The sequence below is a fragment of the Nanorana parkeri genome, unplaced genomic scaffold (assembly GCF_000935625.1).
Source record: "Nanorana parkeri isolate BGI_ZX_2015 unplaced genomic scaffold, ASM93562v1 scaffold751, whole genome shotgun sequence".
NCBI lineage: Eukaryota > Metazoa > Chordata > Amphibia > Anura > Dicroglossidae > Nanorana > Nanorana parkeri.
Window position 1 is genome coordinate 641,702 of NW_017307019.1, and position 27,641 is coordinate 669,342.

The 27,641-nt window shown below is 45.4% G+C and overlaps 1 protein-coding gene across 1 annotated transcript in view; it reads right to left on the reverse strand.

Moving 5' to 3' along the window:
• The window catches only part of PCSK4 (proprotein convertase subtilisin/kexin type 4), a 43,591-nt gene that overhangs the window by 1,973 nt on the left and 13,977 nt on the right, over positions 1 to 27,641 (reverse strand). The window contains exons 6-14 of the mRNA XM_018564443.1: positions 21,052 to 21,140; positions 20,767 to 20,939; positions 16,768 to 16,980; positions 13,203 to 13,303; positions 13,022 to 13,125; positions 8,809 to 8,926; positions 6,594 to 6,773; positions 6,401 to 6,525; positions 1,168 to 1,287 (exon numbers count right to left, since the gene is read on the reverse strand). Coding sequence (XP_018419945.1) covers positions 1,168 to 1,287; positions 6,401 to 6,525; positions 6,594 to 6,773; positions 8,809 to 8,926; positions 13,022 to 13,125; positions 13,203 to 13,303; positions 16,768 to 16,980; positions 20,767 to 20,939; positions 21,052 to 21,140 — 1,223 coding nt within the window. The remainder of the gene's footprint in view (positions 1 to 1,167; positions 1,288 to 6,400; positions 6,526 to 6,593; positions 6,774 to 8,808; positions 8,927 to 13,021; positions 13,126 to 13,202; positions 13,304 to 16,767; positions 16,981 to 20,766; positions 20,940 to 21,051; positions 21,141 to 27,641) is intronic.

Below are 27,641 nucleotides of genomic sequence, written 5' to 3' on the forward strand. Positions count from 1 at the left end.
CCAAAGGTGTTCTATCTGGTTGAGGTCAAGACTCTATGCAGGCCAGTCAAGTTCCCCCCCCCCAAACTCACTCATTCATGTCTTAATGGACCTTGCTTTGTGCACTGGTGTGCAGTCATGATGGAACAGGAAGGGGCAATCCCCAAACTGTTCCAACAAAGTTGGGAACATGAAATTGTCCAAAATGTCCTGGTATGCTGACGCTTAAGATTTCCCTTCACTGGAACTAAGGGGCCCAAGCCCAAGCCCAACCCCTGAGAAGCAACCCCACACCATAATCCCCCCTCCACCAAACTTTACACTTGGCACAATGCAGTCAGGCAAGTACCTTTCTCCTGGCAACCGCCAAACCCAGGCACGTCCATTGGATTGCCAGACAGAGAAGCATGATTTGTCACTCCAGAGAACACGTCTCCACTTCTCTAGAGTCCAGTGGCGGCGTGCTTTACACCACTGGAACCCACACTTTGCATCGCACTTGGTGATGTAAGGCTTGGATGCAGCTGCTCGGCCATGGAAACCCATTCCATGAAGCTCTCTACGCATTGTTGTTGTGCCAATCTGAAGGCCACACAAAATTTGGAGGTCTGTAGCTATTGACTCTGCAGACAGTTGGTGACTTCTGCGCACTGTGGGCTGACCCCACTCTGTAATTTTACGTGGCCTACCACTTCGTGGCTGAGTTGCTGTTGCTTCCACTTTGTTATAATACCACTAACAGTTGACCGTGGAATATTTAGTAGCAAGGAAATTTCATGGAACACCTGAATCCAATGATTTGGAGGGGTGTCCCAATACTTTTGGCAATATAGTGTATTTAAAGCCCAACTCAGGGTTGCAGGCAGATCCCTCTCCCTCAGGCTAGTCATGAAATACCTCAGAGCCCTCTTCACAACTTTGCCAGCTGGGCAGTCATCTATAATGCAGCCAATTACACAGTGCAGGCAGGGCATTTAACCCGGAAGACTAAGGACATCTTTTGGTAAAGAAAGTACTGAAGGCAAGTATTTTAGTCTGATTTTATTTTATTTATAACACCCAGGGGACCAGAGTTGGGCTTTAATAAATAGAAAACTTAACCACATGCCCACTCATTCCAATTTGCTTTATAATAAAAATTAAGTTATTCATAACGCATACATTAGTTGTTAACATTATGACACTTACCCAGGCATGTTCCATTGAGGCCACGAGTCACACAGTCTCGTAACACAGGCTCAGATATTTTTCTAGCCATTATGCGTTCATCAGTGCCATACAGAATCAGTGTGAAACTGTTTAAGAATCCTTAAATATATACAAGCACACACATAACATATCAGTAGATTGCATGCTAATGAAAGGAAATATCTAACGGCTTAAATGGAAAAGTAATTGGTTATTCAGTAACAATCAGTAACAATCTTTAAAAGTGACGTACGTTCTAAAACCAATGCATGGATACTTCCTGCTTTTACTTTTTTGCAGTGTTTGAGCTTTGCTGCACCTTCTCACCATGCAAGTCTATTAGTTTATTTACAACCCCAATTGCAAACAATTTGGGACACTGTATAAAAACAGAATGCAATGATTAGCAAGTCTCATAAACCCAGATTTTGTTCACAATAGAAAACATATCAAAAGTTTAAACTGAGAAAATGTACCATTTTAGAAGAAAAAAAAAAAAGGTAATTTTGAGATTGATGGCAGCAACACGTCTCAAAAAAGTGGGGAAAGGGCCAAGTTTACCACAGCATAGCATCCAGACTCTTCTACTACGAAGCAATGCAGTTGTCATAGAAACAGTATGTGGTTTAGCAATGTTTGCTGAAATATGCAAGGCCTTCCCTGAAAAAGACGTTGGATCAGCATTGATGGCGCCTTTCCAGATGTGCAAACAGCCCATTCCACTACTGCACCACCAATACCATCAGAGAAGCAGGCTTTTGAACTGAGCACTGAGCAGCTAAAAGGCCCCTCTACTCTAGTCCAGAGGACACAGCTCCCGTGGTTGCCAATAAGAATTCGTCTGACCACAGAACAGTTTTCCACTTTGTGACAGACCATTTTAAATGAGCTTTGGCCCAGAGAAGAAAGCAGTGTTTCTGGATCATGTTCAGATATGGCTTCTTTTTTGCATGATAAAGCTTTAACCTGCATCTTTGGATGGCATGGTGAACTGTGTTCACAGACAGTGATTTTTGGAAGTATTCCCAAGTCCGTGCATGTTTTTAAAGTGACATTAAACCCTCAGATTTTTTAACATAAACCAATACTGTAATGTGTGCCTTACTGTAATCCATGGTAGTTTCCCTTCTCTTTGCTGCTCTTCCTTTTAAATCTGTATCTGTTCTCATGCTGGGCAGAACTTCTGTTTTGCAGCAGACTGCCTTGTCTCTGGAATGGCTACATGGTGTCTGTGTGTACGTTTGCAACCTGAGCCAGCACTACAGGAAGAGGCACTCAGCTGCAAAGGGAAGTTCTCCCCAAGCATGAGAAGACATGAGGATTTAAAAGGAAGAGCAGCAAAGAGAAGGGAAACTACCATGGATTACAGTAAGGCACACATTACAGTATTGGTTTATGTTAAAAAATCTGAGGGTTTAATGTCACTTTAAAGGAGAACTATGGGGTTAAGTCTTTTCCCCATAGTTCTCCTTAGGGTATACTGAGACGCCGCAGTATACCGCGAGCAGCTGCTCGCGGTATACTGAGACGCCGAAGCGGATCCCGACAATTGTGCCGGGATCCGCCCAGCTGCGTGAGTGACAGCTGGCTCTGCCTATCTAAAGGCAGAGCCAGCTGTACCCGCCCCCTCCCCCGTCCGTTCCGCCAATCCAGCCCCTCCACTGTCACAGCAGAGAGCTGTGACAAGATCGAGGGGTGAGCGAACGCCGCTATGTGTTCGCTCACCTCCCGATCTACTGAGCCGACCTGTGAGTCTCATTGTCACAGGTTGACTAGAACTATGAGGTGAGTGAAAATCACTCGCCTCATAGTTCTCCTTTAATGCAGTGCCGCCTGAGGGCTCGAAGATCACGGGCATCCAATATTGCATGTTGGCCTTGTCCCTTGCACACAGAGATTTCTCCAGATTCTCTGACTCTTTAAATATATCATCATTTACAGTACATAATATCAAAAGTCTTTGCAATTTTACATTTAGGAACATTATTCTAAAATTGTTTGACAATTTTTACATGCAACTTTTTACGGACTGGTGAACCTCTGCCCCATCTTTACTTCTAAGACATTCTGACTCTCTAAGGCTGGCCATACACCTATGGGCTGAACGAAAAATTTTGACCCGATTCCTCCATAAACAGCATGTCGATCTAGGGATCCCGCTGTTTACATTGCATTCTGACAGGTGCAGCCGGCACCCGTCAGAATACTCGATAGGAGCGGGCAGCTCATCGGCTGCCAGCTCTGATCGTACAAAGATTTTCCAGCCGGCTCCTTCAATCAGCTGAAAGGCAGCCAATAGCCCCATACACTGTGCGAATTTCGGCCAGTACATTAAAAACCAGCCGAAATTCGGCTAGTGTATGGGCAATTGTATTGCCAATTAACATAATTAGTTACAAAATGTTCTTCCAGCTCTTCCTCGTTAAGGTGCCCATACACCTTACGATTATCGTGCGATAATCGTATGCGATCGACTTTTCGTACGACAATCGTAACGTGTGAATGTAGTGCCCGACTGATAGTACTGTACAATCGTACGACTTTTGACGGTCAAGCATGTTTGAAAACTTTGGTCGATCGTACGATGTTGGTGGCGTTTCCATCCGTCAAAAGTCGTACAATTAACACTGCGCATACGAAAATAATTACCGCAAGTTGTCCATGTGTTTTTTTTTTAAACTAGCGCTGATTGAACCTTGCGATAATCGGGGCAGGATGGGGCCGTCGTACGAAAATCGTACGACGGTTCGATCAAGGGACGAAAAGTTTTGTCCAATAATCTTAAGGTGTATGGGCACCTTTAGTATCAGTTACTTTCCAGGTTTTTGTTGCCCTGCCCCAACTTTTTTGAGACGTGTTGCTGCCATCAATTTGAAAATTACCTATTTTTTTTTTCTTAAAATGGTAGTTTCTCAGGTTTAAACGTTTGACATGTTTTCTATTGTAAATAAAATTCAATTCAAGTAAAGTTTGGTGGTGCCAACTGGGCCACCCATGCCTTAAATTTTAGCTGATCAAGAAGAAATTGGCTGAAATTTTAGACATGCATGGCCAGCTTTAGTGAATAAGCTGCAGAGAGAAGTACTGAGTGAACTCAATGTGCAGGGCAAAAAAAAAAAATTTACACACGTGACTGCATGATTGAACTGAAGGCAGCTTCTCCTTTACAGATCAGCAGGTTCCCTGAAACAATTCACTTCCGGTTTGGTTGACATTTTAAAGCAGTGGCATTGTTGTAGGTAATAAAATAGGGGAGAAAATGTTATCACCCATTACTATGAAACAACATACTGTATATAACTCAATATATGTTGCCTCTCAAACCAATATATATCTCCAACAAAATCTTCAAAAGGATAATATATTGAGCGTCTATAAGAAAACCACCACTTTCTTAAAACAATAATATGTAACCAGTATCCATATAAACATATTAAAGTGACAATAAACTCAGGAGTTAAACCTTAAAAATGCATTCAAATACTCTAACTCAGGGGTGCCCATTAGGTAGATGGTGATCTACCAGTAGCTTTCAAAGCTGATGCTGGTAGATCACGAAGGGTGTGAATGGCGGCCCCTTTATTCCATTTTGGTATATTTATTTAGCTGTGCACACATGATTACCGATTAGCCTGAGTCTGCTGAGCCAAGCTCCCCGACACCTTTCTGGTGGATTCTGGTGGTTGAAGTGCTATGTATTACATCAAAGAATATTAGTTTACGGCCCTCCTAGCTAGAAGATTACGCAAAATAGATTTACACCAAAAACCCCTCCGCCTCCGCCTCTCTGATGACTCTATGTCCAGCAACCCTCACAAAGTAGTACAGGAATTCGCCACGCATATGAGACAGCCAGGAGAGTGAGGAGAGACAGCCAGGGAGGTTTTTTTTTTCTTTGGTAGATCTCATGTAGCTCATCATTTGAAAAGTAGATCTGAACACAAAAATTTGTGGGCACCCCTGCTCTAACTATAAACAAAAATTTTTCTTATTTGTGTATCACTCGGCTGTAGATACTCAAATCATCTCTGAATTGGTGCTGACCTTCCTTCTGGAGGGTGGCTACCTTTTGTTCCCAATGGTCCTTGTATGTATTGTAAAGTAGCCACAGCTCCAAGCTCACTCCCATGATGGACTACAATCTCAACTTTAAGTTTGCTCATTTGTATTGAGATTAAAGTCCATCACTATAATGGACTATAAAGTAGAGATGCACCGATACAGATACTAGTATCTGTATCGATACCGTACACTCTCGCCAAAATGCTCCAATACCGGAACTTCCAGTCAGAGGGAGACCCGCCTCCCATCTTCCCGATTGTTCAGGAAGCAAGGCTGCCTAGGAACAAGTGAAGCCAGCTTCCTAGCCAATCAGGAAGTCGGGAGACGGGTCATGATATGCCACCCGGCCTCCTGATTTAGCTAGGAAGTCAGCTTCACTTGTTGGTAAGCAGCCTGGCTTCCTAACCCATGCGGAAGCTGGGCGGCACGTCATGACTCGCGTCCTGGCTTCTTGAGGGGTCAGGAAGCCATGCTACCTAGCAACAGGCGACGCTGGCTTCCTAGCCAATCAGGAAGCCGGGATTAGTCAGGAAGCCTGGCAGCTTCAGTAAGTGAAGCTGGTGTTTCGCTAGAACACTGGCTTCACAGGCAATCAGGAAGCAGAGTGACAGATCATGATCCGCTGCCTGATTTCCTGATCATCTGGGCCCACGGCATCGGCAAGTATTGAAAAATAAATATCTTGAAAAAACGGTATCCGTGCAACCCTACTATAAAGTAGCCACTGCTCCAAACTCACTCCCGTGACGGACTACAATCTCACATTAAGTTTGCTAATTTGTATTGCGATTGTAGTCTATCACAGGAGTGAGCTTGGAGTGGTGGCTACTGTGTAACACACATATGAACCATGGGGAACAAAAGTAGCCACCCTCCAGAAGGATGGACAGTGTCAGCACCAATTCAGAGATGATTTGAGGATCTACAGCCCAGTGATACACAAATAATATACATTTTTGGTTATAGTTTGTAAGCCCTCATGGGCAGGGCCCGCCTTATCTTGTCTTGAATTGTAATGTCTTCCTTATATTGTAAAGCGCTGAGCAAGCTGTTGGCACTATATAAATCCTGTATTATAATAATTTGTGTACTTGAAAGCATTTTTAAGACTGAACTCCTGAGTTTAGAGTCACTTTAATATTTGAAAGCAAAAGCCAACACGCACACTCACCATTGTTCCAGTCGTTTCCTTTGTTTACCAACTCTAGGGTCCACAGGCCGCGTGGGTTCTCATCCCAGCTGTGGGTGCTCATGAAAGTCCATTTTCTGTAACCAGCAGAGCTCATGTCATACGGTCTGTGAAGACATTCAAACGTCACGGACCTTCAACTATGACAGCAACATTCTTAAATATATATTCTCACCTCCGAGATACCAAAACAGAACGTGTGCCCATAGGAGAAGTGAGGAAAATTTCAAGATCACCTCTCCGGGTATAACCAAGGGAGATTTGGGCCTGGACATGTTCTAAGGACAGGATATAGCTAGGAGATCCAGCACAGGCAATGACGTATCTGTTTACAGTAAGCCCAGAAGACAGTTTCCTGAGATTCAAAAAGAGAAAAAAAAAATTAAAAGGGAAACTTTGATGAGAGAAATATATCAGGACCTCCACTGCTGACCTCTTTCAGAAAAGGCTAGTTGCTTTGCAGGCTTAGGATGCAATACTTTCTTAGTCACTGACCCAGAGCAAGCACACCAAGGAAAGGGAGAACTCCTTAATCTGCATTCTTAAATCAAGCTGTCGGATCAGCATAGCAGTAAGGCAACTAGAATTTTGTAGCGTTTAAATAAAAAAAAAAAGCCTAGAAATGGACTGGACTAGGTCACAAAATTTTACAGCATAGGTTAAATTATCTTGACAAAACCATGTATAAAAAATATTTCTAGTAATCTTGGGGAGACAGTCATCAGCTTTTACATTACTGGACAATCACGTGGAGAATAGATTCTAGATAGAATGCTGCTCATTCAGGGTAAAGGATCTTCCATTATATGACAAACTTTTATGCAAATGCGATATGCACATTCTGCATTCAACCATCTCAGGCAACACACCTTAACAGATAGATGGCACTAATGTTAATTTGGCTTTTATCTGGCTGCCATGTATTTGAAATCACTACAGTCAAAAAGGCAGACCTGCCCATTCCCTATTTCTGAGCACCACCTTCTTTAGTTCTGAAATAAAGAGATCACAGTCCCTCCAAGTAGCAATGAGCTTCTCTATAAGGATAAAAACTTACTGTATGTATTATATATTTATTTTTTTATGCTACAGTCATACACTTCATTCAGAATAGTTCTATACATCCATAGAAATGGTGATTTCCTTAACTTGAACATGATTTCATTTCTGATACCATTGCCGCTGAGAATACAGAGAGGGATTCACAGCATTATTGTTAGATGTTTGCACTAGAATATCTGTGCCCTAATTTTGTCTCTCTTAATAAGCCCCAGTATATATTTGTTTGGATCACAGGTCTGGCCTACTGTAAATAAAAGACCACACCTTTGCTGGGAGAATTACACATTTGTATTTGTTAGGGACGTTTGCTTCTCTTTGCCTTTCTTGTTAAAACATTGGAAGGTAGCAAACATCTGCAGAAAAAAAGCTGGAACAAGAAAACTGAATTGGGAGATTTTGGACAAGTGCATCAGTTTCTGACCCTTGGTCAAACTAAAATGTGGTACATATACATATCAGGATTAAGACCTTTATACAAAGGGTATCTACTATATTTGGTCAGTGGCATGGATGCACTGCCGTAAGCTTCCATAGTGGCTGCAAGCTCCACATCTGTGGTGCAATGCCTTCAGGTGTGTTCCACCCATTAACCAAAACTACTAGAAAAATCCAAGAATGGAGGCTACACTCCACATCTTCTCCCATCTGGTCATTTTATTAAACAAACAGACATCTCTTACCCTGCCAAACTCTTCCTTGTGACCCATTTCACTTGAAAACAAAGTATAAACTTAGAGACACAGGAGAGAGAAAGATGAGGGTGTTATACAATCACAACCACACCCTAAGGGGCAACTTTATCTTTGGTACATTTGTCCTTGGACTATCTGCTTGCCCCCTCCATCATGGGATAGTCCTGGTCATGGAGGCCACTATGAGTATGGGTCCCTATGGGACAAAATGGCACTGCAGGGTGCAAAGGCTGGCTTTATACCCATTAACCACAATACATGGTAACACAGTCTGTGGCCATTCATTCTGAATGCTACCCAAACACACCATAACACATGTGGGTTTCAGCACAGTACCCCACTATGTACAGATATTCAAATGCCTTCCTTAGACACACCTGACAACCAAATGGAACAGACAGGGAAGGAAATATGCATTAAGGCTAGTGTGTAAAGAAGCATATTCAACAACCTTCCCTAACTATTAATCTTTTTGCATTTCTATAGAACAAAAAAAAAAGAAAACCACGCCACACAGAATTAGGAAGCGGTAATACAATTGAAAAAACTTTAGCAGAAATAGTCATTTATGTACATACAAATGGTAGAGAAACAAGTCACTTTAAGACAGACCATATGCTAAAACATGATACTAACTGAGGGCTGTTCACAATGTTGACCTCACATCTTCTCTGAGGACGCGTCATTTCCCACTTCTGGGCAAGATCCACCAGTTGCCCAGCATCCAAAAGCCCATAACCATAATGGCGACTCACTAGGGAAAGAATAAACATACAGCATGATTATTAATATTATAATCTCCCAGACAACACAATCTTCTGGCATGCTGAAATGTCTTTTTTTATACAGTCTTATTTTATATTTTCCAGTTGTTCTTCTTTACAACACTTGAAATCTATATCCTGCTGATAGAGCAACTATAATGTTGGTATCACAACTCAAAGCCGATCTCAGGCAAATATAAAAAAGAAAAAAAAAAGGAAAAATTACTGCAACTCTTGAATAATGTAGAAGTCATTGAACATATTTCTTAAATTGTAAGCAGTACAAGAACCTACATTTGACCTGGTATCAGCCTCTTGCAGTTTACATCAGAGCTTAGAGAAGGGGAGAGAAAAGCAGCACACAAAGTCACAGTGCATGGAGCATGCTAATAAAGAGGACAGAGCCGAGTGACAGAGGGATGAGCTTACCAGTCTGGTGCTTCTCCCTTCACTGTCCAGTCACATAAGGGTGGGAAGGTGACCTGTAAGTGAAAGTGAAGCTGCAGCATAGAAAAATCAGGTTTTCTGCCCTGCCAGTGGCACAGTTGAATGGACAGAAATACAGTGGTACCTCGGTTCACGAACTTAATTCGTTCCACGATTCTGGTCGTGAATCGAATTGGTCGTGAAATCGAATAAAATTTCCCCCTAAGGTTCAAATGTAAATAAGGTTAATCCATTCTGACCCCTACAAACGTGGTCGCGAACCGAATCAAATTTTCCCATAAGGTTCAATGTATATGAGGTTAATCCGTTCTGAACCATATGTAAATTCATTACCGCTCGGCACTTTCTTTTTACCACCATGCTTGCGCTGCACTTTCTTTGGAGCCATGCTGGATTGAATAATACTGTACAGTACTGTATGTGCTAAAATGCACACAAAAAAGCTTCACAGCAAGTGAGCACAGGTCTGTCTGCGACCGCGATCTCGACTAGGAGGAAGCCACGACCATGTGTCAGAGCAGGGAAGATGGCCGCGGTCGTGTTAGTCACCCGATGCGGAGTTCATGAACGGAAGCAACATTTTGCCAAACTTCCTGTTCGCGAACCAAATTGTTTGCGAACAGAAGCGTTCGTAAACCGAGGTATTACTGTACAACTCCTTAGGTAGGTAAAACAGCTCGCATATATGTATTTAGCGGTTTACTAAAACAGCTAAGGCTGAGAAGATGGATATAAAATACCACATTTAACCCAGCTATGTATTAAAACATCCTTAAAAGCTCCTATTTGTGATGGTAACCAAGTCCATCTTTATATTAGGCTCTGTCAGTTTCTTTAACAGCGGGGTTTAGACTGGTAGAGAAAGAGGCAGCACTGCAAGCCAGTCAGGCATTACTACATTAAACAGTGCTTGTGAATAGAACAGAAACACGCTGAAAGTCAAACTATATTATGAAACCCCTGTGACTTGCACAAAAGGTAAAGGTAAAGTGCTCTGGTAGACCCCACTCATCTTGCATCTTGTGAAGGTCAAGAAAGGTTCATACATAGCATTATGAGATATGGGGGTTTGCCAAAATGCTTAACTTGTCCTCTATAAGTTGATATTTGCATACTATGCACATCCGGGTTCGGGGGCTCTAAAGGGTGCAAAAGCATGTTTTCCAAAAAAGAAAGAATTGTGCAGATACCCTATGATGTAACGTGTTAGTAGTATATTAATGTTACATTTATAGGAACAACAGGCTTGCAATAGAGGCAGCTATCAGCAAATAAAGCATACATATACATTCTTACATAGTTACATAGTATTTGAGGTTGAATAAAGACATTAGTCCATCAAGTCCAACCTATTAGGATCTCATTCTAGGAGTACCCGTACCCCTGTATATTACGGTCCCTTAAGAAATCGTCCAAAAGTTTCTTGAACAATTCCACATTATTTGCTGAAATCACCGCCTGTGGCAGTGAGTTCCAGACCCTAACTGATCTTACTGTGAAGAACCCCTTTCGCCCCTTGTGCTGGAATTTTTTTTCCACCAATTTTAGGTGATGGCCTCTAGTTTTTGTAACGGAGTTAATTTTAAACAGTTTATCGCTAATGTTGCTACCACCATTAAACATTTTGTACATGGAAATCATATCCCCCCTTAATCTCCTCACCTCTAATGTGAACATGTTTAAATTTAGTAGCCTTGTCTCGTAGCTCTGGTCCTCCATACCCCTAATTAGTTTGGTTGCCCTCCGCTGGACTTTTTCCAACTCAAGGACATCTTTTCTTAGTACTGGTGACCAGAACTGGACCGCGTACTCCAGATGAGGTCGAACCAATGATCTATAAAGTGGCAAAATTATAGACTTGTCCCTGCAATACATCCCCTTTTTAATACAGGACAAGACCCTGCTAGCTTTGTTTACAGCAGCCTGGCACTGCAAACTACCTTTCAGTTTGTGGTCTACAATGACCCCCAAATCCTTCTCCATTTCTGACTTCCCCAGCGGCATACCCATAATTGTATAACCCATTTGTTTATTTTTAATTCCAAAGTGCATTACTTTGCATTTATCGACATTAAACCTCATCTGCCACATTAATGCCCACTCCCCTATTTTATCCAGGTCCTCCTGTAATGTTATAATGTCTAAGTCCGTGTCTATTACCCTCCCTATTTTGGTGTCATCCGCAAACACGGAAATATCGCTGTTAACACCCTCCCCGATGTCATTAATAAATAAGTTGAACAATATGGGACCCAGCACAGAACCCTGAGGCACACCGCTCATTACACTAGCCCAGTCTGAAAAGGTGCCATTTACAGATACCCTCTGGACACGTTCCCGTAGCCAGTTCTCTATCCACGTACACACCACCTCATTCTTGGCATCATGGATTAAATATTCATTGTGTACAGGTCTTTTGCTAACAAGGACACTCATTACTGCCACGTAAACCGCACAAAAAGAACACCCTTTGTACCATACAAAATCACCTGCACCCAGGGCCGGATTTACTCTCTCTGCTGCCCCAAGGCCATGCTTCTCAATGCGCCCCCCTATCTGCCAACCCCCCCCCCCACACATTCTCGTCATTTACCAATGACTGTTAGGATAAATAAAAACATTTCCATACTTGCCAATACTTTTTCTTAAAAGGGACATGTGACTTTTTCAAAAATACAGACTAATGATTTTAGGGCAGTTTATTTATAATTACGAAGAACTGTAACTCAATCCATGATTATTCAGAAATGGAGAATGGCAAATAGCAATCATGGATTGCTGGGATTTGTAGCCTTCCATTCTCTATTGCTGTATATAAATCAGAGAATATATACAGCAATGTAGAATGGCGACTACAGATCCCATCAATCCATGATTAAACAATAATTATACAGGGTGCATGCAGGTTTTACCAGGCTGCGTGCAGGTCTCATCAGGGCTCTGTGGGCAGGTGCCTGGCTCTCCAGGGCTCTGCATGCAGCTGCTGGGCTCTCTAAGGCTGAACGGGTTGGATCAGGGCTTGCGAGTGTGGGGCTGTCCTGTGCCGAAACCGGGAAGGAGGAGGCGGCAGTGTGCAGCCGGACTGGCACCATCAAAGACAGCTGCCTGAGGTCCCCAACAAGCTCATCAACTCAGGCAGCCGAACTTCCTACAAAAATGTAAAGGGCCAGTATTGGTTGTGCCGCCCCTCTACTCCCCTCAGTGGCCTTGTGGGGAATCCGGCCCTGCCTGCACCTGTGTTTCCCTACTCTTTCATGATTTAGGGAGGCAAGGTGTGAGACAGTCAAAGTCAAACCTCACTTTCTCGTATGAAACCCACCAGCTAATCATGTTGCGAGAAAGAATAAAGTGATAAAAGTAAACAAAAATAGATGTAATGTGGAGGTGAAGACAAACAGCTAAAATTTCTAATTTTGTTCAGCTAGTTTTCAAATTCAGACAACACTGCCAGGATCTGTCCTGATTTTCTGATGGACTTAAGATTGGCTAAAGACTGTCCAAGTGTGATTGGGTTGGTGTAAAGATGGAGAAACAACAATATAATAGGGTCAAATCTGTGTGATTTTATTAAAAACATTACAATTACAAAAATTCTAACAATCCCTGTTTTTAAGAGGAAACAGGATTCCTATTCTCACCTTTTCTCCCAACTCCATTTACCTTCCAGTCATCAGAAACCAGATGTGTAGGACTTGATGCTCTCACCACAATGTGCTGCACATCCCTCCATGTGAGGGCAGGACTGTGTAAGGATCACAAGATGAGTCACTAGATTTCTCACAAGTCATCATTTTCACATCTATTGACTGTAGTTCTTACTTTGCTTCCAGGGCAAGGGCAATTATCCCAGCAGCTAAAGGTGCAGATGCCGATGTCCCTGTGTGGTGTTCAGTGCACCGTTTACGCAGGTCAGTGGTGATCTAAAAAAGTTGGGAAGTGCAAATCTTGAGAAGCATGCCAACACACACGTTAAATCTTAAAAATACATTCAAGTACCTTAACTATTAACAAATCCAGGCGGTCCCCGGGTTACATACAAGTTAGGGACTTTAGGTTTGTACTTAAGTTGAATTTGTATGCAAGTCGGAACAGGTAAATTTTTTAAGTGTAACTCCAGCCAAAAAAATATTTTTCGTCTTGGATAGCATAGGGAGGGTCACGTTTGTTTTGCTGTCTCTTCCCCTTGTTCAGAAGATTATAATATAATAAAATGTTTTATTTAAAATGACACCAAAAAAAGTTTTCTAATTTTTAATTTTATTTTATAAACTTCATTTTTTTATTTGTTTGCATTTTTAATTTTTATTTAAACTTTTTTTTTACATTTCTTTAAAACTTTTTTTTATTATTTTAATGCTGGGAGCCATACCCAGACTGCTATTGGATATTGTAAAATGCAATAGACAATAGCAAGCTGGCTATTGCATCTGCCCACTGCCTGCTGTCAATCAGCAGAGGAGGGGCCTGATGGAGAAAGTTCTCTATCAGGTCCTCCCGTGCGGATTGACAGCAAGCAGTGGGCGGGTACTATAGCCAGCTTGCTATTGGCTATTGCATTTGACAATAGCCAATAGCAGGCTGGGTATAGCTCCCAGCCTGCAATGAAGAGGAGGCCGGGACAGCGAGCAGATGATCGTCCGGACCGGGGAAACCGACGGATTGGCGGAAGAGGAGGCCGGGACATCAGCGGAGGTAAGGGGAGCAGCGGCAGATTGCAGCGTTCTGTGTCCCCGCTGCCTCCCCCAACACAGGGGCGGAGAGCAGCGGGGACACAGGCCGCTGCAGCCACAGTTGTGGACCCCGTTCGTAAGTACGGATGGTCCGTAAGTCGGACGTCCGTAACCCGGGGACTGCCTGTATGTACCTTGTGGATCACTGGGCTGTAGATCCTCAATTCATCTCTGAATTCATGCTGACACTGTTCTTCCTTCTGGAGGGTGGCTACTTTTGTTCCCCATGGTCTGTGTGCGTTGTAAAGTAACCACCACTCCAAGCTCGCTCCTGTGATGGACTACAATCTCAGGTTTAGTTTACTAATTTGCATTGAGATTGTAGTCCATCACAGGAGCGAGCTTGGACCGGTGACTACTTTACAACACACACAGAGACCATGGGGAACAAAAGTAGCCACCCACCAGAAGGAAGGACAGTGTCAGCACCAATTCAGATGATTTGAGGATCTACAGCTGAGTGATACACAAATAAGATACATTTTTGTTTATAGCTGGGGTACTGGAATGTATTTTTTAAGTTTAACTCCTGAGTTTAGGGTCACTTTAAAGTTCCACAACAAAGTCCAAATCCCATTCGCACTGCCACGGTCTCAAAACCACAAGGTATATGTGGTGCCCAGGTGACCACACGGATGGCTGTGCAAAACACTAATAGTAAATAAAAGTAATTCACCGGCACACACTTGGAAGGGTTTTTAAAGTATTTATATGTTTATTCAATACCCAATGTCACATACTGTCATACGGTGCTAACGTTTCAGGTCCGCACAGGGATCCTTCATCAGAGCGACAGTGACACAATGCATAGGTGAACATGCAGGTATAAATACACATCAATCTAGGTGCAAACAGACAGCCCATGACATCATAATGACGTAATTCCCACAAAAATTCAAACAGATAGACACACCCACATCAACACAGAAGAATTCTATTAGTATTAAGTGCAAAAAAAAAGGTAAACACAAACTCTTTTTTCAAAGGCTATGTGTGTAAGGATCCCTGTCATTGGATCGACCTGTTGTCTAAAAGGCCTTATTTGGTTTGGATGGTTTCGAATCGTAGTAGATCCCTACAGTCAGAGAGATGGTCCTAAAGGTGTACAGGACATAAAGCAATGGAAATAGCATCAGTCCATAAGGAAGCATGTATAGGATATTGTACTGTTAAGTCCCCTGGGATGCATGGTCTCCAAAGTATGTATCCAAAAAGCTTCCCTGCGTAGTAGTGCGTTGATATGGTTACCGCCCCGGGGGGTTTTTTGCACCTGTTCTATTACCATCGCACATAGTTCATGTACCTGGTGATTGTGCATGGCAAAATGTATGGCGACTGGTTTGTAGGGGGCCATTTCCCTCCCGTTCTTTTTTTGTTCTATGGCCAATTTGATATCGCTTTTGTGCTTCCGATATCTCTTTTTGAAGGCTTTAATTGTCTTGCCGACATACGCTAGTGAACAGGGGCACTTCAAGACATAAAGACAGTGGTCGGTATTGCAGTTATAGTAGCCAGGGATCAGGTACTTCTTGCCCAAATGTGGGTGCATAAATGAGTCCCCCACTATAATGGAGTTGCAGATACTGCAATTAAAGCATTTGAAGCACCCTTTTCTATTGGAGGTGGTAAAGCCCGGGGTTGAGTACTTATCTATCAGATCCGCCTTAACCAAGCGGTCTCGAATAGATTTGTTTTTGGAAAAGGTGACCCGTGGTATCTGTTTTACAATAGGGGCTAGTGTCCTATCAGCCTGGAGAATGCGATTATTTCTACCCAGAGTTCTCCTGAAGTCACATGTCTCAGAATTAAATGTAGTAATAAATGTGGTCTTATCCGCACTAGTACCAGTTTTGGGTGTGTGTAGTCTTTGTCTCGCACATTCTAATGTGCGTTTCAAAATGTCCTCAGGGTATCCCCTTTCACGAAACTTGTGGTGCATAGCCCTGAGTTGGATCTAACAGTCATCATGGTCTGAACAAATGCGCATAACTCTTAGGAACTAAGATATCGGAAGAGTGTCTTTCAGTCTACCAGGGTGTGCACTTTGGTAGCTAAGGAGTGTGTTGCGGTCTGTGGGTTTGCTATAGAGGGTAGTGTCCAGGCAGTCATTCTTGACCGTTATCCTTACATCGAGGAAAGAAATCGTGGAATGCGATATCTCAGGGTTAAAGACAATCCCTTTAACAATGGAATTTAGGAATGACACAAACGTATACACAGTGTCCTGCGTACCTGTCCATATAACAAAAATGTCGTTGATGCATCTGACCCACATTTTCACCATTTAAAGTGATCCGATGGAAAGATATGCTCCTCCTCCATTAGACCAACAAATAGGTTCGCATAGGAGGGGGCAGCAGAGTTTCCCATCGCTGTGCCTCTTTTTTGCCGATAAAAACCTTTCTCAATTTTGAAGCTGCCTCATTAGGATGGGTTAAGAGTCCCAGCTGGCTGTCCCCCGAGAGTGCCCTAGCTGTACACTCTTGAGGTTGAGACCTGAAAGGCTTAGGAGTCCTGTAATTGCCTTTTCTAATGATAGGCAAGTTTGGAGAGCATCAATAGCAAGGGTACGGGAGTGGGTTCATTAAAGTGGAGGGTGTTAGAACACTACTCAGCCTCCATTCAAGCAGTATGACATCATAACAGGTACTTACAATCTTCCTGTCTTTCTTTTTGCCACTGCTAAATGTGGTAGTGAGTATAGATGAACACCCTTCACTATACCATGGGACTTCTCCATTCTCTGTGGTGCTTACAACAGACAGGGTGTATATACTATTGCTGTAGCCATCACAGTTACAGTCATCATAATGCAGGCCACCATTTCCAGATGCCCATACAAAAATTGAACCAAGTCCACCACGTCCCTAAAACAAAAGAAAAAACACTGAAAAGGCAACTGATGAAGAAAAGAAAAAGAGGCAACTTTATGGTGCAAATAGAGAGATGCAGTTAAAGGGTTCAACATAAAGAAATCAAATATTATCCCTTGCAGTGGAGCATATATATATATATATATATCGATATCGATATATCCATATTACACATACATACATACATACACGAACAGTGATCCCAGCTTGCTCCCTTCAGCCTCACCCCTCCACCCCCCCTTCTGCTCCAGTGGTCTAGGGTCCTGCGAGTCATCACGTTCAATACACTGTGTATAGGACGTGAGGACGCTGAGGGACATTCCAAGACTGGAGTGGAGGAGGAGACAGGCTGGACGGAGCGGTGTAAGAGCAAGCCGGGTTCATGGTTCAGGTGAGTATAACGAGCACTTAACCCTTACAGACCAGGAGTAGCAAAAAATGGATCTGGGATTGGCTCTCGCGAAGTAAAGGTGCCCATACACCTAACAATTATCATTTGAAAAATGAATGTGATCCATTTGTCATATGATTATCGGCCAGTTGATAGGAAGTGCATGATCCTAATTACTGTACAACTGGCCAAATTTGGTTGAACGGTAGACTAGAAAACGTTCGTTAAAATATATGGGGGAGGAGGACGGTGGATTAATGGCGTTTTTGTACAGCAAAAATGGCAACATGAACACTGCACATGCGCAAATGAAAACCTGTTCTTTCGATCAACGAAATTCGTCCAGTTAGTAGTGCTGACGAATGATTATGGAAATCCACATTGGTCTGTGTATGATGGGCTATTTGTACAGAAATTGAACGAGGGTGCGATGATGGGACAAAGAAAATTGAATGATAATTGTAAGGTGTATGGGCACCTTTAGGCTCTTGGCAGATGTTCTTTTCTAGATCTTATACGAGAGCTGAAGTAGCTTCCTGCAACAGCCTTTTATGAGGCCTCTAGAGCAGTGGTTCTCAACAGATGTAACCTCAGGACCCACATTTGTCCTTGGTTATTAAGTCACGACCCAAGTCGCTTTGCAAGGGAACACACAGCATTGCGATACCGGTGTGGGTGATTGAACTGTGGGCAGGAGGTAGGTTTGGGGTGCCATTCAAATGAATGGCAACGCATCACCTCCCGCACCGGAGCGTGTAGTAGGTGCGATTGCATGGTACAGTGCGTAAATTGCACAGGACTGTTTGATTAACACTGTACTAGTGTGAACGGGCCCTCAAAAACACTGACAGACACACAGAACCGGAGATACAATCTCACACACCTATACACACTCCCAAAAAAATTTAAAAACATTTTCTTTTAATTTAAGATGCACCCAGTCTCCCTACCTTACAAGAACTGGAGTGGGTCCTCAGACTGGAGTCCAGTTTGGTGCTGTGACAGAGCTCCATCCAAATGTGCATTGCTTGTACAGCTCCCTTGCGTGTCCTGTAGAGGTGCCAGGAGCCAGCATGTGATGTCACTCCGGTCCAGGCACCTCTACAGGACACACGAAGGCGCTGTAAGCAATGCATGTATAGATGGAGCTCCCTTGCGGCCATAGCTCCAGCCCACCTCAAGCTGACGGTGCCAGGCAGAATATTTCGAATGGCTGCTTGGTGCGAGAACTGACAGTGCTGCGGTAGGGTGAGGCTGATAAGCCTCTCACCTAGAAAAGTGGAAGGCACACGGCGACCCACTGAACATGGGGTTGCGACCCACTTTTGGGTAATGACCCACCAGTTGAGAACCAAGGCTCTAGAGTGTGTCATTGAGCCAGCTCCCCAACCAAAGGCCCAGGGGGGGAGCTGAGACAGGAGGGCTAAAGCACTGTATGATCTCTTCACCTGGCTCTCCCATAGTGTCAGTTTCACAAAAGGAACCATATTTTTATGTACCAACATGCTTCCACCTGATAAACCATAAGTCATTGTGTATTAAGCTTTCAATAGGTACCAAACTTGAAGCACCTTTGGTGTCCGCCTCCTTTAGAAGGGATACTTTGTGTCTTCCTCTATTCTGCCTAATCCAGTGGTGCTTGGTAAATCTGCGATCAGTGTCCCATGGCACATCTATATACAGTGAGAGGAAGTGATCAAAAGTGGAGCAGACAAAATCTGGAGGGCAACCAATCAGAGTCTCTCTTCAGTTTGTTCAGTTAAGATTTGAAAATGAAAGAGATGCTGATTGGTGCAGGCACATCTGCTCCAGATTTTGTCCGCTCCACTTTTGATAAATTCCGCTCAGTATATATTCATTATTAATGCATCACCCCCAGGTCCAAAGTTATGAATGCTGGGTGAATTTTGGGAAAAAAGTTTCATAGTCACCTGGCTCTTATCAGGCAATGTATAAGGCTATGTGTAATGTCTGTGACATGTCAAGTGCTCTGGCTTCCACTTAGTACTTTAATGTACCCCATTAAGATACACCATATAAACAGTCAGCCATCAGCCAGACCTGAATAAACATATTTGATGCTTCAGCAGACTGTGGCATTTGAAGGCCCTTTTACAAAAAAACACGCATGTTTAATTCGTATCTGATTTAAACATATACAGATGTGTCTTATTTCAACAGAATGAGGGGATTTCCGATTTAGGTTTGGGGTGCCCAGACCTCATGTACCTTATTGGTAATATACAAGCAGGTTCTTCCAGCAGAGAGGAGAACCAAACTCTTCTTAACCACTTGCTGACCAGGTGTTTAGACCCCCTTCCTGGCCAGGCCATTTTTCAGTATTCAGCGCTGCGGTACTTTTACATTTATTCAGTCATGCAACGCTGTACTGAAATTAATTTTATATAATTTTGTGGGGACACATAGACCTTTCTTTTGGTGGTATTTAATCACCACTGGGGTTTTTATTTTTACTATATTTTGGGAAAATTACTCAAAATTTTGGGTAAAAATTACGTTTTTTTTACATTATGTTAGGAAACATTACCCAATTTTTTGGGTAAAATATAAAAGACGAGGGTCACGTCGGGTAAATAGACACCAAATATCTCAAGCTTAAAAATTGTGCGCACCCACGAAATCGCAAAAAAACTACCATCCCCAAAATTGACCACAGGCAACGCTTTAAAAGCTTTTACCGCTCATCAGTTTAGTGTTATCAGTGATTGATGACCCAAAAATTATTGCTCTCACTGCGACGTTCGCGGTGATATGTAACATGTGCAGCGTAATGGGCGCAAGTAGTTTTCGCAGGTATGTGCCCCTGACGCATGTTTGCATGTGTGTATGTATGGGTGGGGACTTTAAAACATTTTTTTAATTCTTTTTTATGTGTAACTTTACAAAAAAAATTGGAAACTTTAATTTGTTTCCTATTTTTTTTCCCACTTAACTTTATTGCTATCACAGAGGGGGCTAAAAAACTCCTCCTATGTGATAACAAAAGATGTTACAGGTCCTCTTTATGGAGACATCAGGGGTCTCCAAGACCCCTAATGTCACCTAGGACCCCCCTGAAGAAGCTGATGAAGCAGAGATCTGCTTCATCAGCTTCTCTCTAGCGTCTGAAGCTGGAGATTGACACGAGAATGCGGAAGTGATGTAATATACATCACTTCCACATTATGACACCGGAGAGGCACTATGCTGGTCCCGGGCTCGCACCGAGCACAGCGGAGCCCGGGACCAGTATGACAACCTCATGTGATCGCAATGTCTTAGCTGCAATAGTGATCATATGCTCAGAAAAACAAGCTGATCATTAACACTACAACAAAAAGAGACAGAAGACAACTGAAAATTAAGGAGTATTACATACAGAAACTCACATGTACAATTCCCCTATAAAAGGCCTCCATAGCTAAAATGCCTGGTCCTTCCACAGTCATCCCATCATCCTCTGGTCCCCAGCTTGCACTGTAGATGTGAATGTGCTGGGGATTCAGACTCAGAGACCGAGCTTCAATAACATCAGTGATCGATCCATCAAGCATCCGGATGCCTAGGGAAAAAATATCAATTTAGAATGAAATAGTATTTTTCAATGCATTATTCAGGGGTCATCTTAAAGTCTTTTTTTTTTTTTGGTATGACGACTTTTTTGCTTGAATTACCTCCTATTCTTGCATTGTATGCAACCCCTGCACCACAGATGTCATTATTTGCTACTGCGGCCACTACTCCAGCACAACGTGTTCCATGGCTAGGAAATATGTAAAAAAGAAAATGGTAAGAAATGACTAGGTTTGTAAAAGTTAGGCAGACACCTGAAAAAGGAACTGTATCTTTCACATACAAACATATATTAATACAAGACATTTGATGATTAACCTAATCCCTTTTTCTGGCAAACTGGAGGGAGGGGGCGATAGACAGCCTTCATCTCTTAATATGTGGAAATGCAAGATTAACTCTGAGCTCCCCCTTTATAAATTAACACATGGAAGTAGGGCCAACCTGCTCTCTTTTTTTTTTATAAATTCTTTATTTAACAAGGATTTTTCACAAGGAGCGCTCTCGATTTCCCATGGGCACTCAGTCTACGGAACCCATGGTCATCCATGCCCGGAGGAAAGGCTGGGTTTCCCAGGACTGGGATCATCGGGGAGGGAGGGGGCGAGATTGAGTATTGTGCGAAGGCAGAGCGAGCTACTGCCAGTGTAGGCATTACGGTGGGGTGAGAGCGGAGAGCTGGAGGAATGGGAGAGGAGCACCACGCCAGTCCCGACAACGGCGTCTTGGAGAGCGACTGTTCCAGGCCGGTCCATAGCTTCGAGGTGGGATGGCGACACCAATCCAGCACCCGGGTCAAGTGGGAGGTAATAAAGATGTACGTCCGGGAGACGCATCCCCCCGGAGTGTTTGGGTAATCGAAGTATGTTGTATTTGAGTCGGGGAGGCTTACCGGCCCAAACAAATTTGGTGAAGAGAGATCTGATCGTTCGGAAGAACGAAGGTGGTATCTTTATCGGGAGAGCCTGGAGAGGATATAAGAGCCGAGGGAGAATGGTTTGCTTTAAGATATTACACCTGCCCATCCACGAGAAAGTACCAGAGGTCCATTGCTTAAGGTCCACGCCGATGGCAGCCAATAAGGGAGGAAAGTTAAGGGAGAAGGTAAGGATTGGGTTTTTAGGAAGTTGGATGCCCAGGTACTTCAGGGAAGTGGGGGACCACTTAAATGGGAAATTAGTTAGTACTCTCCGCAGGCGGGGGCCTGTGAGAGAGAGGTGCATGGCCATAGATTTATGCGAGTTGATTAGAAAGTTCGAAAGTCTGCCGTAACGCTCTATCTCTGCCAGGAGTACCGGGAGGGAAACGTCGGGGGAGGTGAGGAAAAACAAAAGATCGTCTGCGAAAGCTGCCACCTTATGCTGGACTGGACCAATCTGCACTCCCCGTATGCTCCCGCTGGCTCGTACATTGCAGAGGAAAGGTTCTAGTGAGAGGACAAATAGAAGGGGTGAGAGTGGGCATCCCTGCCGCGTTCCGTTAGTAATGGGAAAGGGAGGGGACAACACCCCATTAACCCGGACTCTGGCGGTTGGGCAAGAATATAGAGAGCGGATCCAGGTCTGCATATGTGGTCCCAGGCCCACCGCCCGCAGAGTAGACGACAGAAAGTCCCAGTCCACTCTATCGAAGGCCTTCTCCGCGTCCGTAGATAGTATGACGCACGGAGAGGCCGACGATAGAGCCGAGTGGATGACTCCCAAGGCCCGGGTAGTATTGTCTCTAGCCTCCCTAGCCTGCACGAACCCCACCTGGTCGAGGTGAATCAAGTCTCCTAGGTGTGGGGCTAAGCGGTGGGCCAGGATCTTGGCGAATAGTTTTATGTCAGCGTTGAGGAGGGAGATGGGTCTATAACTTGGGCAAAGTGAAGGGTCTTTCCCCTCCTTTGGAATAACCGTAATGTGTGCTAGGAGTGTTTCAGGTGGTAAGGTGGCTCCGGTTCGCAGTGAGTTGAGGGCTAACAAGAAGTGTGGGCAGAGTTGAGGGAGAAAGTGCTTATAATAAGCCAAGGTATAGCCATCTGGTCCAGGGGCCTTACCGGAGTGGGTGGTTTTGACGGCATAATCTAATTCTGCGGCAGTGATTGGGGCCTCTAGCATGGAGCAGATGGAGGGGTCCAGAGTGGGCATGGCTGACTCAGTAATATAGGCGGCTATGTGGGCCGAACGTGTCTGGGAGTGGGTATTGGAGGGATGAGGAGATAGGTTATATAGAGATACGTAATAATATAGAGATGCGTAATAATCGCGGAACGCGGTGGCTATAGCCGATGGCGACTCGGATTTGGTGCCGTGAGCGTCTTCTATGTGTGGTATATACGTCCGGGCATGTCGTGTACGCAAGGCACGTGCCAGGTACTTGCCACACTGGTTGCCATACTCATAGAACGATCGTCTGCATTTCATTAGGGAGGACTTGACTTTGGTGAGGCATAACGTTCTAAGCTGCTCCCTAAGGGAGCACAGCTGAGAGCCCAACGCGCGGTCCCCCAAGGTCTTGTGGCGGGATTCAAGGTGGCGAATCTGCGTCAAGAGGTCAGTGACACTGGCAAGGCGCTCTTTTTTGAGCCTGGCCCCCTGAGCAATAAGGGAGCCCCATATGACCGCCTTATGCGCTTCCCACACGGTGAAGGGGGGGGGACGTCTGGGGTGCCATTCTCCTGGAAGAAGAAATCGCAACTCCTGGCTTATAGTCTCTGAGACAGTAGGGTCCTGAAGTAGGGATTCATTCAGCCTCCACTGCCAGGGGCCTGGAGGGGGGCCATCCAGGGAAAGGTCAAGGAGGACGGGAGCATGATCAGAGAAAGTTATGTTTCCAATGGTGGACGAAGTAACTCGGGGGAGCTGACTGTGGTGTATGAAAAAGAAATCTATGCGGGTGTAGCGGAGATGGAGGTTGGAAAAAAAAGTGTAATCCCTCGTAGAGGGGTGTTGAATGCGCCAGACATCTATCAACTGATGGTCAAATAGACACTTTTTTATGCGGTTCAACTTAGCGAAAGAGAGGTGGGAGGAGGACGCGGAGGAGTCTAAATTTGGGTCTAGCACAAAATTAAAGTCTCCCCCTAACACCAGGAGACCCACCCGGAAGTCTGCCAAAAGGTCCAGGCTACGTATCAGAAAGGAGATTTAGTCATGGTTGGGCAGGTATAAATTTGCGAAGGTGACCATCTGGGTCCCAATTGTGCCCTTTACGAACAGTACCCGGCCCTCTTCCCCAGCATATTGGTCAGTCAAGGTCCAGTGGAGTGAGCGGGACAGTATGATGCTGACTCCTCTAGAGCGTTTGTCAGACGAGCCATTGTGGTAAACCGTAGGGTAACGGTGGTCGCTCAGGCGGGGAATTTGATCTACTCGAAAGTGGGTTTCTTGAATGAACGCTGCGTCAACGCCCTGACGGTGAAGATCCCGGAGGAGCATGGTTCATTTTTCCGGTAAATTGAGGCCTTTAGCGTTCAAGGATAAGACCCGCAGGCAAGACATCTCAGCAAGACACGAGGACTGTCCGGTGAGCAGGGGAACGTGGGAAGGGGAGGACAGAAGCGGAGTGTGGGAAGGGAGGTAGTGCCTCGTACAAGCAAGAGATGGAGGCCACGGGTGCGGCGGACCTTCGTCCCACAGTGATGGCCATCCTCAACACCGTACTGGACAGGGCACCAGATTCCGCCCTGGAGATTGACCGAGTCCACCGCGTGGGAGGCCCCAGGACAGACGGTGACCCCCGGCCTAGGGACGTATTATGCCGCATCCATTTTTTCGAGGTAAAGGAAACCGTGATGCGCAAAGCGTGGCAGAAGGGCCCAGTCCCCTTTGATGGGGCCGACATAACTCTACTACCAGACTTGTCCCGCCGCACGCTACACATGCGGCGGCTACTACAACCCCTCCTTGCCGAAATCAGACGGGCTGGATGCCTCTACACTTGGGGGTACCCCTTTAGCTTGACTGTGCGCCGAAATGGCCGTTCCTTCATCCTGCGACATCCGGCCCAGTTGGCTGACCTCTTTTCATTCCTGGGAGTGACACCTGTGGAGATGCCTGGACCTGGACGCGGAGCATCGGCCTCTTCCTCAACGCAGGCGCCAACGAAGCACATCGTGGAACAGACCTAGGGTATCCCACCCTACGCCCACCTCTAGTGAACCCTAACTCTGAGACAGTTTAGGAGAGCCCTGTCCTGCCGAATCGGGACCGGACGGATATCACAATGCAGAGCCTGTCGACGCCGTGCCACTGGTCACTCAAGGAGACTTTGATAACTGGCGACAACTAGTTACAAAGACCTCGCAAGTATGAACCCCCATTCCATCCGCGAGCCCCCGTGGGACGCCCGCTCCCTTGATCCACACGCCAATGAACCCTAACACTCCCGGCGTGGTTGGTCCCTAATGCATCACCTTCTATGCATGCCTGGACACCAGGGGTCAGCCATGGTCAGGCACCTGGTCACCCCCGTTTTCCACGCCCGGACTCCCCAGCTCAGAGGTCACCACCCCCCTGGACAGAGTGGAAGCACTCCAACCCTTACAACTAATCTCTCACTCACCCTCTACCCGTAGCCGACAGGGGGCCCAGAACTGAAGTACTATGTCCCTCTGGTTGGGTGGGGGCTCAGTACGGGAGTATACACCATATAGAAGTAGATGAAGCTTGCCGGGGTAGACTCTGTGATGTGATGTTTATTTCTTCTGATAGGCATGACTGTAACGTTTATCATTCTCTCTTTCTGAACGGAGGTACCGGTGGACGGCGTGGCAGGGCCCCAGACACGCAGGAGTTCTCCGGGATGGCCTTTGAAGGAGCAGTGGACCACCCCGCGAGCTGTAAGAGGTAACCCCCCCCCGAACCGGGCATGAGCGCAACGCCTAGACGCGGCCTGTTTGGGTGGTCTCCTGCCGCAGGCCCTCCTGGACAGCTCATTAGGGCTCCGAACTGTCTTCGGCGCAGGGGCTCTCCATGCTGTTACTGTCGTTGTTAATGTTAATGCTGACCTTCCTTTTTAATTTCCTGTTCTTACTGCTCAGTAGTTGTGCATACACATTTCAGATGTCCCTTTAGAAAAGGGGGTGGCCCTGTTAGTGGCCCACCCTTTATACTGTTACTGACACCCAGGAGATAGCACCTCACACGCTTGAAGACCCTTTGCCTGCAGTGTTTGCCCACTTGCTGGCCATAGCCCACCACTTCCCCCCACATAGGAACTCGGTTCTGCCCGGACCCCCGGAGACCCTAACTTCTCCCTTGGGGTCAGTGGAGAACTGAACGGCTGGTTATCCAGCACACTAGCTGTTTTGCTTCCCCCCTTGTGTCCACCCCACCCTTCCCTCCGTCTCTTGCTTGTACGAGGTACTACCTCTCTTCACACACTCCGCTTCTGTCCTCCCCTTCCCACGTTCCCCTGCTCACCGGACAGCCCTCGCGTCTTGCGGAGATGTCTCGCCTGCGGGTCTTATCCTTGAACGCTAAAGGCCTCAATTTACCGGAAAAACGAACCATGCTCCTCCGGGATCTTCACCGTCAGGGCGTTGACGCAGCGTTCCTTCAAGAAACCCACTTTCGAGTAGATCAAATCCCCGCCTGAGCGACCACTGTTACCCTACGGTTTACCACAGTGGCTCGTCTGACAAACACTCTAGAGGAGTCAGCATCATACTGTCCCGCTCACTCCACTGGACCTTGACTGACCAATATGCTGGGGAAGAGGGCCGGGTACTGTTCGTGAAGGGGACAATTGGGACCCAGATGGTCACCTTCGCAAATTTATACCTGCCCAACCATGACCAAATCTCCTTTCTGATACGTAGCCTGGACCTTTTGGCAGACTTCCGGGTAGGTCTCCTGGTGTTAGGGGGAGACTTTAATTTTGTGCTAGACCCAAATTTAGACTCCTCCGCGTCCTCCTCCCACCTCTCTTTCGCTAAGTTGAACCGCATAAAGAAGTGTCTATTTGACCATCAGTTGATAGATGTCTGGCGCATTCAACACCCCTCCACGAGGGATTACACTTTTTTTTCCAACCTCCACCGCCGCTACACCCGCATAGATTTCTTTTTCATGCACCACAGTCAGCTCCCCCGAGTTACTTCGTCCACCATTGGAAACATAACTTTCTCTGATCATGCTCCCATCCTCCTTGACCTTTCCCTAGATGGCCCCCCTCCAGGCCCCTGGCAGTGGAGGCTGAATGAATCCCTACTTCATGACCCTACTATCTCAGAGACTATAAGTCAGGAGTTGCGATTCTTCTTCCAGGAGAATAGCACCCCAGACGTCCCCCCCTTCACCGTGTGGGAAGCACATAAGGCGGTCATACGGGGCTCCCTTATTGCTCAGGGTGCCAGGCTCAAAAAGGAGCGCCTCGCCAGTGTCACTGACCTCTTGACGCAGATTCGCCACCTTGAATCCCGTCACAAGACCTCGGGGGACCGCGCGTTGGGTTCTCAGCTGTGCTCCCTTAGGGAGCAGCTTAGAACGTTATGCCTCACCAAAGTCAAGTCCTCCCTAATGAAATGCAGACGATCGTTCTATGAGTATGGCAACCAGTGTGGCAAGTACCTGGCACGTGCCTTGCGTACACGACATGCCCGGACGTATATACCACACATAGTAGACGCTCACGGCACCAAATCCGAGTCGCCATCGGCTATAGCCACCGCGTTCAGCGATTATTACGCGTCTCTATATAACCTATC